The sequence below is a fragment of the Nothobranchius furzeri genome, chromosome 10 (genome assembly GCF_043380555.1).
Source record: "Nothobranchius furzeri strain GRZ-AD chromosome 10, NfurGRZ-RIMD1, whole genome shotgun sequence".
NCBI classification, from domain to species: domain Eukaryota; kingdom Metazoa; phylum Chordata; class Actinopteri; order Cyprinodontiformes; family Nothobranchiidae; genus Nothobranchius; species Nothobranchius furzeri.
In genome coordinates, this window is record NC_091750.1 from 58,241,567 (window position 1) to 58,256,899 (window position 15,333).

Below are 15,333 nucleotides of genomic sequence, written 5' to 3' on the forward strand. Positions count from 1 at the left end.
AGAATAGGGAACATTTACTGTTACCTTCGAGATGATCTCGCCATTTTCAGCGTGGATCTGAGCGATTCCGCCCCTCTCTGCTAAGAAGGTAAAGATCTCATAGAGCTGCAGGAGAGAAAGAGAGAGAGAGAGAGAGAGAGAGAGAGAGAGAGAGAGAGAGAGACGGATGCTGATTTACTTCTTTGTGTTTAGACAACTACTAGACATGACTTTTACAATTCCAGCTCACAATTTAAAAGAAGCCCACAATTTACCATGACACACTACAATTAGCGTGTGTGGTCTCCAGAAACGGAGAAGCTCATGCAGGATGAGCTGCAGTTGTTGCTGTTCATTATTGCGAGGCAGTTTTCAAGTGGGACTATTTGAGCTGCCTCGTGTGTTCATCTAAAAACAAAATCAACCAGGACTGCCTGAAAAACCAGTTTCAACTCTTTGAACTTCTTCTATCCTCCTGTGGCTCTTTTGGTGCTGCTTGGCAAATATCTCCTTTGTGGATGCTTTAACATGGTCTTAATCACAAGATAATAGCAAAATGTTCATTTTCATTTCTACATAAGGTACATTACGAGCTTCATTTAAACCCTGAGATTCAAGGATTTTTTACGTGCATTTTCAGTTTCTCCTAGGGATTTGCGATCAGTAGGACCTCATAAACGATATTGAAAAACATAAAAATACTTTAGTTTGATGTTTACAAACAAAAAAATAGTAATAAATAAATCTAGCACGCTTTTATTCTCCATCCATTCATAAATTTTCGGCCGTTAATCCGGAGTCGGGTCACAGGGGCAGCAGCCTAAGCAGAGAGGCCCAGAGTTCCCTCTCCCCAGCCACTTGGACCAGCTCCTCCGGGAAAACCCGATGGCGTTCCCTGGCCAGCTGAGAGACATAGCGTCCCTCTAGCATGTCCTGGGCCTTCCTTTTCAAGCGGGGTGGGGGTGTGGTGGGGTGGGGTGGGGGGGCTGGGGGTTCGGCTCTGTGTGACTCGCGGGATGGGGCACTTCTGTAGCCGTGGCACAGCGCCACGCCTGAGCCTGTGTTGAGGAGGCACTGCACCACACTCCAGCAAAGATCACGTACTGATGAAGCCAACAGAAACACATCGTCTGCATAAAGCAGAGACTGTGTGGAACCAAAACAGATCCTTCAACACCTCAGCTTCACGTAGAAATCCTGTTCATAAAAGATTTGAACAGAATTGGTGACAAAGGGCAGCCTTGGTGGAGTCTAACGCTAACTGACAATAAACCCGAATTACGGCCAGCTATTCGAACCAAGCTCCGACACCGGTCAGAGACCTAACAGCCTGTAACAAGGGGCTTTGTACCCCATACTCCCAGAGTACCCCCCTACAGGGCTCCCCGAGGGACACGGTTGAACGCCTTCTCCAAATCCACAAAACACACTTTTATTAAATAATGTTTAAAAAATGTATAAAAGTCAACATCCCAACAAAGACTATGTAAATTGCATCAGGTCTAAGTTGAAAGGAATCAATTATTTTATTGCGAGGATTTCCAAAAGAGAACTGAGAGCTATTTGTTGACTTTGGAGAAGCAATATGAAGCCCTCAACCCAAGAATAGCATGATTTGGCCTGCCATCACAGGCTGTTAATGCAGACTAATCACCTTTTAACATTTTTAGTGGCTTGGGTTTGTTTTGAACAGAATCATCAGGACTGTATTGAGACACATTAGGGATAACAGTGACTCTTCTAATGCACATAAGGACAATGCACAATCTTTGCTCAATTAAAAACAAGATAAATCACATGAAAATGTCATGGCTGTAATCTCAATACTAGAAATAAATTTGTTGTTTTTTATGCAATGCTGACTCAAATTAATAGTGCAAATGCAGTACAGCCAACGTGTCTTTTAAAAATGAAAAATAAGTTAAGTAAATGGCCTGTATTTGTATAGCACCTTCTTAGGGTTCTACAACCCCCAAGGTGCTTCGCAACACAATCAGTCATTCACACACACATTCACACGCTGGTGGGGATGAGCTATGATGTAGCCACAGCTGCCCTGGGGTGCACTGACAGAGGCGAGGCCTGCCATTCACTGGCACCAACAGTCCCTCCAACCACCACCAGATAGCAAGGCGGGTTAAGTGTCTTGCCCAAGGACACAAAAGCACTATTCTCTGGTGGGAGCTGGGATTGAACCTGCAACCTTCCAATTACTGAAGTGCCAGCTCCACCTCCTGAGCTACTGCTGTCATTTACAGATCACAACATGCCTCATAGGTTATAAATTGTAAGTCGCTTTGGATATAAAGCGTCGGCCAAATAAATAAACATAAACATAAACATTTAAGGATTAAAATATGCATTTTTCTGCTTGAGATTTGCTTAAGGCGCAAATTGTTCTGAAGTTGAAATACCTCACTGTTGGTCATCTGGCAGTAATCCTCATAGGCCATGTAGACCTGGAATGAGTTCACACCTATGAAGAAAAAGAGGGATTAACAGTCTGAGGAGATGAATATCACCTGTTACCTTTTATAAAAATAATTATTTTATTTCAAGAAATTATAGAGAATGACTCAGAGCAACCATAATACAGAATCGTAGCTCATTATCTGTGAACACAATAAAGTTTTAGTCATCTTTGTGTTTGATAAGGTTGATTAGTCCGGGCAGCCATCTTGAATCAATACAATTCATCCATTCATAATATATATATTGGTAACACACACACACACACACACACACACACACACACACACACACACATTGCAAATCTTTAACTCAAATCTCTTATTTTGAGAATTATGTTGCTCTAAATGTTTCCACTGATTAATAAACATGAAGATGCAGATTTTGGCCCATGCAAACTGTGTTTTAGGTGTTTTTCCATCCATCCAAAAGTAGAAAACTCAAAAGCAGACATGACATTCCTGTCTTGCCACTTGGCCTACCTTTCTCCTTAACGAGATGATCCACCTCCTGCTTTACGGTGTCATCCCAGTGGGTGATGTCCACATGGAGCGAGTAATCGCAACAGGCTTTCTCATCTGCCCACTGCTTCCACTGGTCGTAGGCCTCCATCAGGCTGCTGCCAGGCACCGGGAACACATGATCCACTGTTGGAGATGGATGGATGGTAGACGAGAGCGGGTAGCAGGATTGATGGGCAAAGGGATGGCAAAGACAAGGTGTGACAGGTGAAATCAAAAGAAGATTTAGACAAATGTCTATCATTCGAAGTTCAATCTACTGGTTTTGCTTCTTTTGTTCCTCTGTGTACTGCGTATCCTGCATAATCAGCTGTCAGGGTTGTTGCAACGCTCAGACAGTGTCAGTCGGGATAAATCGCATTAGATGTCACGTCTGCAGATGCCCATGAAAAAGTTCAAGCTCACTCAACTGTTTTGCTGGCATTTACAATTTGCCCCTTTGCAAGCCTGCCACTTGCAATGCATTCCAAGATTAAATGAAGATTTGCATAATTTTCTGAGTGTGTTTAAAAGTTGAGATTACATAATTATTTTTTCTGAGCAGATATTGTCAATTTTTGTCTCAGCTGTCAATTAAATGACTCATGGCTGGCACAATCCTACTGTAAACAACAGTCTACATATGTATTAAGTATCATAATCCATCGTATTCAGCTATTATAACATAAGGCTACCTGCTGGTTCCCCACCTAACTGGCCTCTTTATCTCATTAAAGACATTCTAATCTGCTTATGCTGATGAGGACCCCACTGAAAACAGACAACACATTGATTACACAGACAACAGACCAGAACTGCCACCCGATGACCAACTCAACCACTTTTAACAACTAATATTGTTCAAATATCTAGTACACAATAAACAGAGTGGGACCCACTTTCACACACACCAAGCCCCCTGGATTATAATCCCTTTGTGAATGAAGTTCATGAATAGAGCTTTCTTTAGTAGGGCAGAGCCACGCTGGCAAACGTTCCAACAAAATCAGGCTACAGAAAGTTTGTGGTTATTATTTAAACCTTATACTGTGTGATGAGTACCAACATGTCAAAGGTAAAATCAGAATCTTACTGAATTGTGCCGTACTTTTTTTTTACTACCTTACATTTGGCCTTTTGTGTGGCTTTTTTTTGGATAGTTGCCCAAAACAGAGACCCATCTTCCCCTTCTGTTGTCTTCTATTTGAGCACCAACCCTCCCACAAACTGGCGTTTAAGCCAGCAGCCAATGTCACATGTGTGGATGTGTTTTCCTGCAGCTCCTACCAATCATGGTGGTGCCACCAGCAAGGGCAGACTTAGTTCCCTGAGCAAAGTCATCCAGAGATGTGGTTCCACGGTATGGCTTCTGGAAGCGGGTGTGGATGTCAATACCACCGGGGATCACCATCTTCCCGTTGGCCTCGATGGTTTTAACGCCACCTGGAACGATCAGGTTGTCGCCGATCTGCCTGGAAATGAGAAACGACATGGCCACACATTCATGATTAGGATCCTAAATATTAGAAATGTACAACAGTACAAATTTCATTCCTTCTCATTTAATTATAAATTTTGTTTGAATCAAATATTTTGTCTTAAATTTAATCTACAGAATTATTTTCTTGTTAAAATGTTAATTAGCTGTGGACACCTTGAGATTGATGTTGAATATTAACTAACTGATGATGAATATGTAGTAATTCATTTCTGGGAGTTTCATTAACACATACCATTGACGTAATTTGGGGGGGGGGGGGGCATGTCCCCCCCACTTTTTCCAAAGTCAAGTTTTGACCCCTGCACTTTGCTATATTAAATTGACACTGGTTGAGCTCTAGGACCAAGCGGAAAACAACCATTTGTGTTGAAGCCTGTTTCCCATTAGAGCATACTGTAAAGATACCCCGTCCCGTCCCCCCGTGTCCCCCCCCCCCCACTTCTAAAGTGAAAATTACGTCCATGACACACAAACAAACAGAAACATATTTTCCTTTCACCATTTGGCAGCTAGTAATAATAAATTCTTTATGACCTCCAAAGACAAATCGACCAAGTCTGAAGCAGAACATATTCACAATGCATTAACATTTATAAAACCTGTTAAAACAGAAAATCATGTTTGTTCAGACTTTATTGAGGAGGAAAGCCAGACAGGCTGGGTGTTTGTTATGCAACACCAGCCTTTCTATGGGTTACACTCCCTGGGTTCCTCAGTAAGAGGACAAAGAGTCCTGGGATACAAAGAAAAAAGGACTGCAACTCTTCCAGTCCCTCCAGCCTAGTGTAGAGGGGAGAAGATTATACTTTAATTTATTCAACAATCAAGTTACTCTGGGTTAGGTGATTACCCGAAAGTCCAATGACTTTCCGTGGACCCCAAACTCAGCTAGCACCATTACCAAGGCTAACAAATGGATTCAGTTTATGAAGAGAATGATTAAAAAAACATTCTCATTGCTGTTGTTTTAATTTATGAGGTAGAGAGTTTCCTGACAGTTTTCCACAACTGTCTGGTATGGAAACTGCTCTGAGAAGGCGCTGCAACAAATGATTAGAAAACACAGCAGCTTCCTTTCTTTAGAAAACATTTAGAACAGCAAAAATAGAACCAGATCAAATACTGACAGACCGGGTCGGACTGGGGGGTGAGGAGTGGGTGGGTAGGTGGGGGGGGGGGGGGGGGGGGTAGTGGCCGGTGCCTCCGATGGACAGTTCGCCACTCCTGGCAGATCCCATTTCATGAAGCTTATAAACGATTCACCATCCTTCATTCAGGCAGAAGATTAAACAGCCTTTAACCACAAACAAAGGCAAGAACCAAATTTGTCCCTTGAGGCTTTAAGGTTCATTGACTCTGCACTTTGTTTACTTCAGTATGATTTCAGAGGAATTTCCTAATGGAGCAAAATGAAAGAATGACATCTGGTGATCAAATCTGGTTACTGCAGCCCATTTTTATAAACAAATATTTCCTTTCTCACTGCTGTTCTGTGAGTTTCATGGTTGTTGCCAGTTACAGATCAGCACCAGTTGACAAGTGAAGACAAGTCATAGTAAACAGTAATTTTATCCATAGATAAATACATTATCATATCTGGTGTTAGCAGTCTTGGGTGTTTTACGGTAGGGAGTACTTACTACACTAATTATGGTAATATGTATTCAGCATTAGAGAAAGTGTGGTTGTTTGCCGTCTTGCTGTTGGCTTGCTGGTATAGTTCTGAATTAGTCATTATTCACTTCACACACATTTCATTGTAAAATCTAGTTGTTGCTGATTTCAAAAGTAGCTTGAGATGCTTTTAGACCCAATTACTTGCTTCTAATTCACTGTTAGCATTGTTAGCTCACATCAGTCTCGAGCCTTCTTTACCCAATAATAGAGTAAAACAAAAAAATGCTGTGCCTTCTTAGGGGCACAAGAAATGGGTCTGGGTCACTCCTGTTCACTGGCTTTGGTTCCTTAAACAACTCTGGAGCTTTTTGACTGCCAGCATCAATTTATAAATGCTGGTTAGCTCAGCGTAGACTCGGCAACCTCACGGCCTCAAGCATTGTAAACAATCACTATGTCCCTCTTTAGATTTTTTGAAAGGAGAAAAACCTTCCAGTCAGCTGAGAATAAAAACTGTCCAAGTATCACCTTCCTTCGCGCATGATTGAGACTTTTGGGTGTTTTGTGATTATGTCACTGCAGAATTCTTACATATTGCTCCTTTAACTGAAATTTTTTAATTATCCAAGCAACCACATGTGGGTAGCATTTTAAACTAATTGGAGGATAATTGGAGAATAAAAAGGGAAAGAATAGGGAAAGAATAATAGTGGAGGACTTACTTAATGAGGCCATCCTCCATGTAGATATCAGCATTGAAGGACTGGTCATCGTTCACAATTCTCCCTCCTTTGATCAGAAGCCGGTCGCTCTGTAAGGACAAAGGTGGGAGGAAGGGAGACAGGACAGGAGGAGAATAGTTTGATTCAGTGGATTTCTTTCCAAGAAAGACTTATACTGTCAAATAAATATTACCCTAAAGAAGATTCTCCATAAAAGGACATTTCTGCTCTAAGTTTTGTGTTAGACAGTGCAGCTCTGTTATTTCATTATGCCCTCTCTTTCTCACCCAGAGGACACGAACAATGTGTCATTCATTTATGATGATGAGAAGTCTCACTAACAGTTTGGTTTTGGATCAGCCTGTTATGCACAACAAAGCAGCGTTTGTTTTTAGCCAGAAGTTAAAGTATTATATAAACATTTATTTTATTTAGATACCTGAAATTAAAAAACATACATAGAGGATGACAAACTCCAGTGGGATGGTCAAGTGTAGCTGAACTGAATGCAGCAGAGATCCTGAGAGAGCCCAAATAAGGCGTTTCCATGTCCCCCCCCCCAATCACCGGTCAAGATGAGACATTTGGAGCCCTTAGCGATACTTTCAATGGTCAAAGGTTTTGTCACAACCCAACAGTCAAGCCTTCCAAAATGTACTGCTTCCTGCTCAGCAGATCGATGCCAACAGGTCATCGTCATGGCAACACGTTGCTACAGACAGAGAAATGGACATGAAGGGAGCAGGCCTCTGTGTTTTGCTGATGTGCTGTGGAGTGCTTCACTGGCTGTGGAACAGGGTGGAGCGCTTTACTGATGGATGGAGACATTAGCTGGCAGACGAGCAACTGGACAGCTGGGATGGGTTTTTTCTTGTCGTTTTTATTTCAAGCCAAACTGTTGAGTTAATCTGGTCCTTAATCCACTGGTTCCAGGATAGATGCGTTGAAACAGTGGACAAAACTGAAATGTTTTGGTCAAACAACCAATGGTTTGGAGCATCAAATTAATTTCTGGAAGCTTTTTGCAACATCATCAACTGGATATTTAAAATGGACACGATCAACATCGAGAATAAATGTTCTAAAGTGTAAAAATTGTTCTTCAGCTGATGCCGTCTTGAATTATTGGATGCATTTACACTTGAGCATAATAATGTTCTCAATTAAACACTAAATGTTCTGACCTTATAAAGTATACTGTTTTATCTTTTCTTTTTTTTTTAATCTAATTTAAAAAAGATCATAAGACCTTAAATTCTGGAAATCTAAGAGGAAATAAGCAAAAAAAAATCATAAAAACAATTAGATACAGCCTATCTATCAATTTTTATTTGACTTTAGTGAAACTGTTACTAGATCTGTTTGGCCTAGCTAGAGTTTTATAAAATACAAAAATATGGTTGTATTAATAACAGCCTGATCTAAAACCTTGTTAATTAAGGTTGCACAAAGAAGGTAGCTTCACTTGGTGAAATAAAATGAATTAGTTCTCAACATCGTGTTCTTGCAGTGATTTAAACATCTGGCTGAAGACCCAGAATTACATTACAGTTACAAACCACAGTCATTCTAGTGCACATCAAAGAGGCAAGAAAATAAACATTTTTAAATGCAGCTCAGAGGATACATTACATTAATAACGCGCTGAGGTCATATACAAACACACTCGGTTCTTTGTATGAGTGTATATGTGTGTGTTATGGAAAATGGTGGTGAATGGTACGTGGTGATGAGGTAGTGTGGAAGTGAGCCCAGAGCCTGCAAGCAGCCACACCCTGAAGCAGCACAGTCATCAGCGGTTGAAAAGCAGCACCAGACTGGATCATACTGCTGAGCTCAGTGCCCTAAAACTGTCACTCATCTACTCAGAGACTCTTCCTTTCAAAGTAGAGCACCTTTCAAGTGCTTCCACCCTGTTTTTGTTCTGAAACGTTACTAAAAATGCAGAACTATTTTAGTCCTTTAAAGAGAGAAAATATTTTCATTATAGCATGGGTGCGTGGGGGCAGTAATGAAATAAATAAATAAATAAATCTTTGTGCTTGAGCACATAAAACAGAGCAAATGCAGTTAAGATGTACTTTGGAAATCTATCTAAATGAATACATAGGATGCAGGGGAAGCTATTGTATTTTGTTTGTGTCCTTAAGTGGCCTTTAATTAGTTTACTATTAAGTAGTTACTGCTTTATTGAGGAAAGCGTGTTAAATAAAATAATATACTTTGCTTGAGGCAATGTGCAGAAGGAAGGGTCCAGAGGGAGCTTGCTGGTGCTCACCGGGCACGCTGATTATAAAAGACGACGCTGCTGAGAGCAAGAGAGTACCCTCTACTTCACATTGGAAGCATCAGTGGCGCGGAACGGCACTGCTTAAAATTAGTTTCCATTACAGTCTATGGGGGTGATTCAAACCAGCAGCAACGCGGAAATTTCTGGGTGCGTCCCAAAAGCGGCTCGTCGGGCCGCTAAAGATAAGGTCGGGTTCTATTGTTGCCACGTGCTGCTTCTGGAACACGACGATTTCCCCAGTTAACATAGGGCTAGACAGGAAATTACACACTGTTTCAGTGTAAAACCCAAAGTATTTTCAAAATAAAAAACTAATGCAGAGATGTGATTTCATATCTACATAGATTACGTCAAAACATGTGACCTAACAGCAGTTTTGTTACAGTGGCGCCCAACATGTATGTGGCCCCACGTTGGGCGCCACTGTAACAAAACTGTTACCGCAGCTCTCACACAATATTGCACACCAGACCAGTTGTTCAGTTTCCACACACTTTATTCTGTGGTTCCTTTTTGCCCCGCACTGTGACCTGCAACCAGTGTCCTTCTTACTCTCTCGCACTCAGCGCCGTCGTCCCTTATAATCAACCTGTGGATGATTAATAATCGCTGCCTGATGCACACCGGCGGGCTCCCTCTGGTTTTGCGCACCACCACATCGCAGTTTTTTGGAATAGCTTTTAAAGAGTTAAATCTATTAATAGTATTTAACACGTGTGTAGACCTTGTCTTCATTCCTGAAAATTGACCATTTCTAACCAAAACAGTTTATGAGAGAAAACCACATTTTTGAGAAGCAGCTTTAACACATTCATAAAGCGTTCTAATCTGTTTTATAGTACTGCAGTCAAGGGTGTGCCCTCATGCATTTGTGATTTACTAAAGGGCTCACTCACCCCCCCAACAGAGACACACCCACTCTTTCATTCCGGCCCACTGGCTAATGGCAAAGTGCAGGAGGCCACAATCACTGGACAATCAATAGCTTTCCATCAACCAGTGATCCACTGCTGGCTTGAACAAACCTGCATTTTAATTCCAGTCTGGTAATACTGGAGGTTGAATTTCCTAAAGCCAGAGCTTGGATCATCAATAAATCATGCTGACACATAACAATATAAGAGCCACAAGCATGCTCAAACTGTCGTGGATCTAAAAGACAGATCCCAGAGGTGCGGGATCCAAACTGTCAAGAATTATTTTTTTTCTGAGATCACTTTCACTGGCTTTCCTCAATCACACTTCATCAATCTAAATGCAGACTCAACATTTATTGTGGCTTTTAATGGCGTCTATTTCGCCTGACCTCAGTCTGTCCAATGAACAGGAACTCGTGTCATTCAACCGCAAACGCCAACTAGCTGCGATGTTCAAGTCTACATGGTAAATATGAGCTGTGAAGTCATGTTCTTTCCGTTGCCACAGTTGTGTCAGTTTGGTGCACCAGAAGATGGTTTCTTGTGTGAGGACAGGGGTTATCCTAATAAATATCAAAGTATTTATTCTGTATTCATTGTCTAATTATTCCAGGAGAACTGTTGCTTTAATGTGGGGTAAGATGTGAACGAATAAGAGCCAAATATGTAAAAGGGTTTTATGATGTTCCTCCCCATGTAATATGAACCTTGTGGCTTTGCATCACTGGCATTGCCGGGGTTAAACCATCTGTCTCAGTATGTGATCATGGGAATACCCCAGACCATTTGTTACAAAATTAATGAGACAGTACTATACTCACCGTGGACACATGGCTCAGTCATAACAGTGTCTGAAATGTTTACTGCAGCCAGTGCTTTGATATTTAATAATTTAACGTTTTGGCGTGAATGTAAGTGGACTTTATGTGGTGTTTTTACATTTAAATTAGGCCACTCCTAACCACTTCACCACGTACCTACTCATACACGCATCCACACTCTTCAATTTGCAGATCATGGAGACTACAAGGAACTTGATGTCTTGCCCAATGAAACTTCAACATGTGGTGGCAAATTCGAGATGGTACCACTGACTTTTGTCAGACACCCGCTCCTCCCACGGAGCCACAGCTGCTCATGCCAGAAGACCTGACACTGAGACTGAAGTAGATGACCCCAGCCGTTTGCAGAAAGTGTATTTAACTACAATTACAACTCTAATGAAGTGTTGATGTAAAACTTGTACTAAGGGCTTTGCAGCTTTTTATACAACTAATGTTCATCTCCTGATAGTACTAATGTCAACTGAAGGGACAACTTTGGTTCCTTCTAAAGATCGATGTTTCATTGTAAGAAAAAAATACTATATTTACAAAATGAAATCAAATGACATTATGAAAGCTAATATCATACAATAATATAAATTAAATTATATAATGCAGTTGCTGCAGATTTATCAGCTGAACATCCATGACGTGAATCTCCATGTTCCACCTCCTCCCAAAGGTTCTGGAGTGGACCTAGATCTGGAAACTTTGGTGGTTGTTGGAGTCCAGTGAATTCTTTGTCATGTTCAAGAAGCCAGTTTGAGATTAATTGAGCTTTTTGAGATGATGCATGCCATCAAAGATGGGCCTACAGTGGTCATGAAGGAAAGGAGATGGTCACACGCAGTACGCAAATGGCATTACCAACAATCATGCCATATAGCAAGTTGCTTAATCATTCAATAATAAACAAAAAAAAATCATTTGGATACTGAACGGATATCTGGTGGCACATTGTCAGAATATTAAAGACCAAGTTCACTGGTTTTTTTGGGATACATTTGCTGTGGTCTCTGCCCTGCTATTTCAGGAAGTAGAAGTTAGCTGAAGCAGAAGGAAGCAAAAATAAATAAATTAATTAATTAATAAACTGCAGGATTTGGTGTCTTACTCATCACTTCCTTATATTCTGAAATCTTGCCCCTAACAGCAACACGGACTCCATTTACTCCATAATACTGGTGTTTTATCTTCACAAATAGCAAGTCTGAAGGAGTTCTGCTATGTTGTCATGGTCTGTATTTGATATTGCCCCTTCTAGAGTTCTAGAAACCCCCCAAGGCACTTTTTCTATCAGTCATTCACACCCTGGTGGTGATGAGCTACAGTGTTGCCACAGCTGCCCTGGGGTGCACTGGCACCACCAGTCCCTCTGACTATCACTAGAAGGCAGTGTGGGTGGAGCGTCTTGCTCAAGGACACAACAGCAGCAACAGACTGAGCTAGGATCAATCCTGCAACCTTTCCGTTAAAGGGCGGACACTTAACTCATCTGCCACCGTCGCATTCTGTGGAGTCGCTAGTGCTAACAGTCAGCTTCTACTAGCCCAGACATGCTCTGCTCTCTCCTGGGTGCTGAATCAAAACAGCCTTCCCTGTTATGAACCAAAATGGAGGAATTCATAAATGTAAGTTTCCAGTGTGTTGTAGTTTGGTGGGACTTTTTCTGACCCGAACGTTCCTCTGTTTATTTTCTATCAGCAGCTGATGCAGGAAATTGGGGTAGAAGACTACTCTCACGTTGATATTGCATGTTAAACTAAGAGTGACCAATAATATGTATATAAAAAAAATACATGATTTCTCAGTGAACTTTCTCTTTAATGTCTCCTGCTGACAAAAAAGGTGAGAACATGCCACTTATTTAGTATTTTAAGTCAGTGTTCAAAATCTTTCTAACTTGCATTTCTCACATGTGCTGACAAGCTCTTTTCTGGCAACAAAGTAAAATTTAAATAGAAAAAAAATCTCATCATCTCAATCTTTAAAACAAAGCACCTAAAATAAAGTCTCTCTCTCTCTTAGCCCCCCCCCCCCCCCCCCCCCCCCCCCCCACACACACACACACACACACACACACACACACAAACAGGAAACGGTCATTTGCTGTAGCACGGTCCAGCAGTAATCAAAAATAGATGGCAGGATGTTGTTCTTGTGTTCCCATACGCTGGTACCCACTGACGGCTTTTTTCCACTTTCACCAGACTGGAGAGGGAAGTGCACATAAACGGATTGCATATATGACCAAATAGTAATTGATTAGATGGAAAGGTCCTGGAAAACTCCACAAACACATAACAGGTCAAAGGGTCTGAAAGGAGACCTCCATTAGTTGTGACAGAGACCCTGTGAGTGGGCGGAGAGAGCTGTGGCGAGGCAGTGGAAGAGGGAAGTCATCTTCTGTGTGCACCAGAACCTCTGCTGCAGCCCTGTTGCCTAGCAATAAAAAATATTTACTCTTTATCCAAAACTGCACAGGAGGTTTTTTTTTTCACATTCTGGAAAAGTGAAAAGACTTATGCATCCAGATTAATTGTGGAGGCCCCTGCCAGCCACGGTCAGGGACAGACCCAGCTTGTCTGGAATGTTGATTCTGAGATAGACCGGTGTAATGTAACCTTGTAGCCATGGTGATTGAAAAAAAACGTATGTTTTCAGAGGCAGACAAGTTTAAATCTAAACATACTCAGCTCTAACGCTTGGGCAATTTCCAATCCCACATCAAACCAGAGATAAGCTATTTTTTTATTATTAATATAATTTATGTTCCTAGTCAACATGAGTCCCAGCAACTTCCGGGTGGTCCAGAGGGTATGTTCTTTGCCATCGAGGTCAGTTTTGTGTAGCCTGCAAGAGTATGGGCTGTTTTTGTGGTGCAGCAACAGCGGGAGCAGGTTTTATTCTTAGGACTCAGCGACTGTCTGCTGGGTCCGTTTCATGCCCACAGATGCCTGCTCCAGCTGGAGGCGACTGCTGATGACATGTACCAGCCTGGAACAACATTAACACTGCTGTGATTGGCAACATGGGAAAAATGTACGTATATGAAGTGTTGAAAGAGAATGATGGTGCTTTAAGGATTGAATGGCAATGCTGCTAGTAAAGTGGATGTTTGCCACTTATCGTACCAACAAAAGTGGTCGAAATAACAATAAAAAAAATCCAAGAAAAACTAAACGTGCCATCGCCATTCTTTACAGCATTTAAAGTAACACTTGATAAGTTTCTCACTTCTTCTCCCTACTGGCTGAAATCAGAATTACAATGGTTGTAAACGTCCCTGCCACAGCTTGCCATAGCTAGCTAGCACCACTTTTGCAGAGAATGATGCTGACAGACAAGGTGCTGTATTTTGCTCATCTAGTTTATGCTTTTCTTTGCTTTTCCTCCAAAGACATAACTCTCTTTATATTGAAGTTTGGCAAAAACTGAAAAGCTTAGTGTTAAAAACTGCTGCTTTAAAGCTATCCTAAATTTGTAAGTTACTGTACAATGCAACACTGTTTTATTTTAACAAAGCCTTTCAGAAAGAAAAAACAAAAATAATCTAGAGTAAACAACGCAACAGCAAAGACAATGGCCGTGTTCGAGATGAGCCAGATCTGCGCAGATTAGATCACCGGTGATCGGCGAGCAGTGCTTGCCGGTGTTGTGCCATAAATCGACTCGCTGCCAAAAAATGATTAGCCACTAAAGAAAGGAAGGGGAAAAAATCAAATCGCTGGAGAATTGTTTATTTACATTTATACAACGTTTACATTCAATACAGGGCGCCATTTTACATTGTTTATTTATTTTTTTAGTATCAAGGCAGTAACATAAAGAAAGCCAGTTCTTACCACAAACCATCTTTCAATCGCAAATATTGCAAAAAGGATTAATATATCCTCATTGTGAACGTTTAAGACAAATAGCAACACTTAAAACAACTTCCGAACTGGACAAAACTAAGCTAATCATTTTTTGGCAGTGAGTCGATTTATGGCACAACACCGGTTAGCTTTGTGTCCGACTTGATGCCGACTTGCTCTGACGTCATGCCTACGTAGGCAACGATAACCTCGTGAGATCAAGGCGGCCGCAGATTTTGCAGCAAGGCGCTGCTGTTGCTCTCCACCGGCTGCAAAACCTAGGGGATGACGGGAAACGCCTGGCTCTCACCCGATCTAAGATCTGATTGGTCCACATTTTGATCCAAACATCCGGTGGTAGAATGCAAAATTTTAGTTGGTCACATGTATTCTGTAAATCATGTAACGCTGATGATGACAACTATATAGGCCATAAAGATGAATGTGATTTGTGTTAATTTGTCATGTTTCCTATGAACACACTAAAACTACAGCTGGTAACCTTTACTTATTATTACAGTCATGTCTCCATAACAATATATGATATCCACAAGCACGTGAGGATGTGTTTCGGTTGCTAACAGGCACCAGAATTAAAATAAATAGTTAAACATGTATGAATTCTGACGTGATATCTTCATCTATCGTCACCCACGA

At 41.3% G+C, this 15,333-nt stretch overlaps 1 protein-coding gene across 2 annotated transcripts in view; it reads right to left on the reverse strand.

Annotated features, from left to right (window-relative positions):
- dpysl3 (dihydropyrimidinase like 3) overlaps positions 1 to 15,333 on the reverse strand; it is a 43,027-nt gene that overhangs the window by 24,611 nt on the left and 3,083 nt on the right. For both annotated transcript variants that reach the window (XM_070555824.1, XM_015961412.3), the window contains exons 2-6: positions 6,789 to 6,877; positions 4,236 to 4,420; positions 2,931 to 3,095; positions 2,394 to 2,455; positions 25 to 105 (exon numbers count right to left, since the gene is read on the reverse strand). In XM_070555824.1, the coding sequence (XP_070411925.1) occupies positions 25 to 105; positions 2,394 to 2,455; positions 2,931 to 3,095; positions 4,236 to 4,420; positions 6,789 to 6,877 (582 nt within the window). The remainder of the gene's footprint in view (positions 1 to 24; positions 106 to 2,393; positions 2,456 to 2,930; positions 3,096 to 4,235; positions 4,421 to 6,788; positions 6,878 to 15,333) is intronic.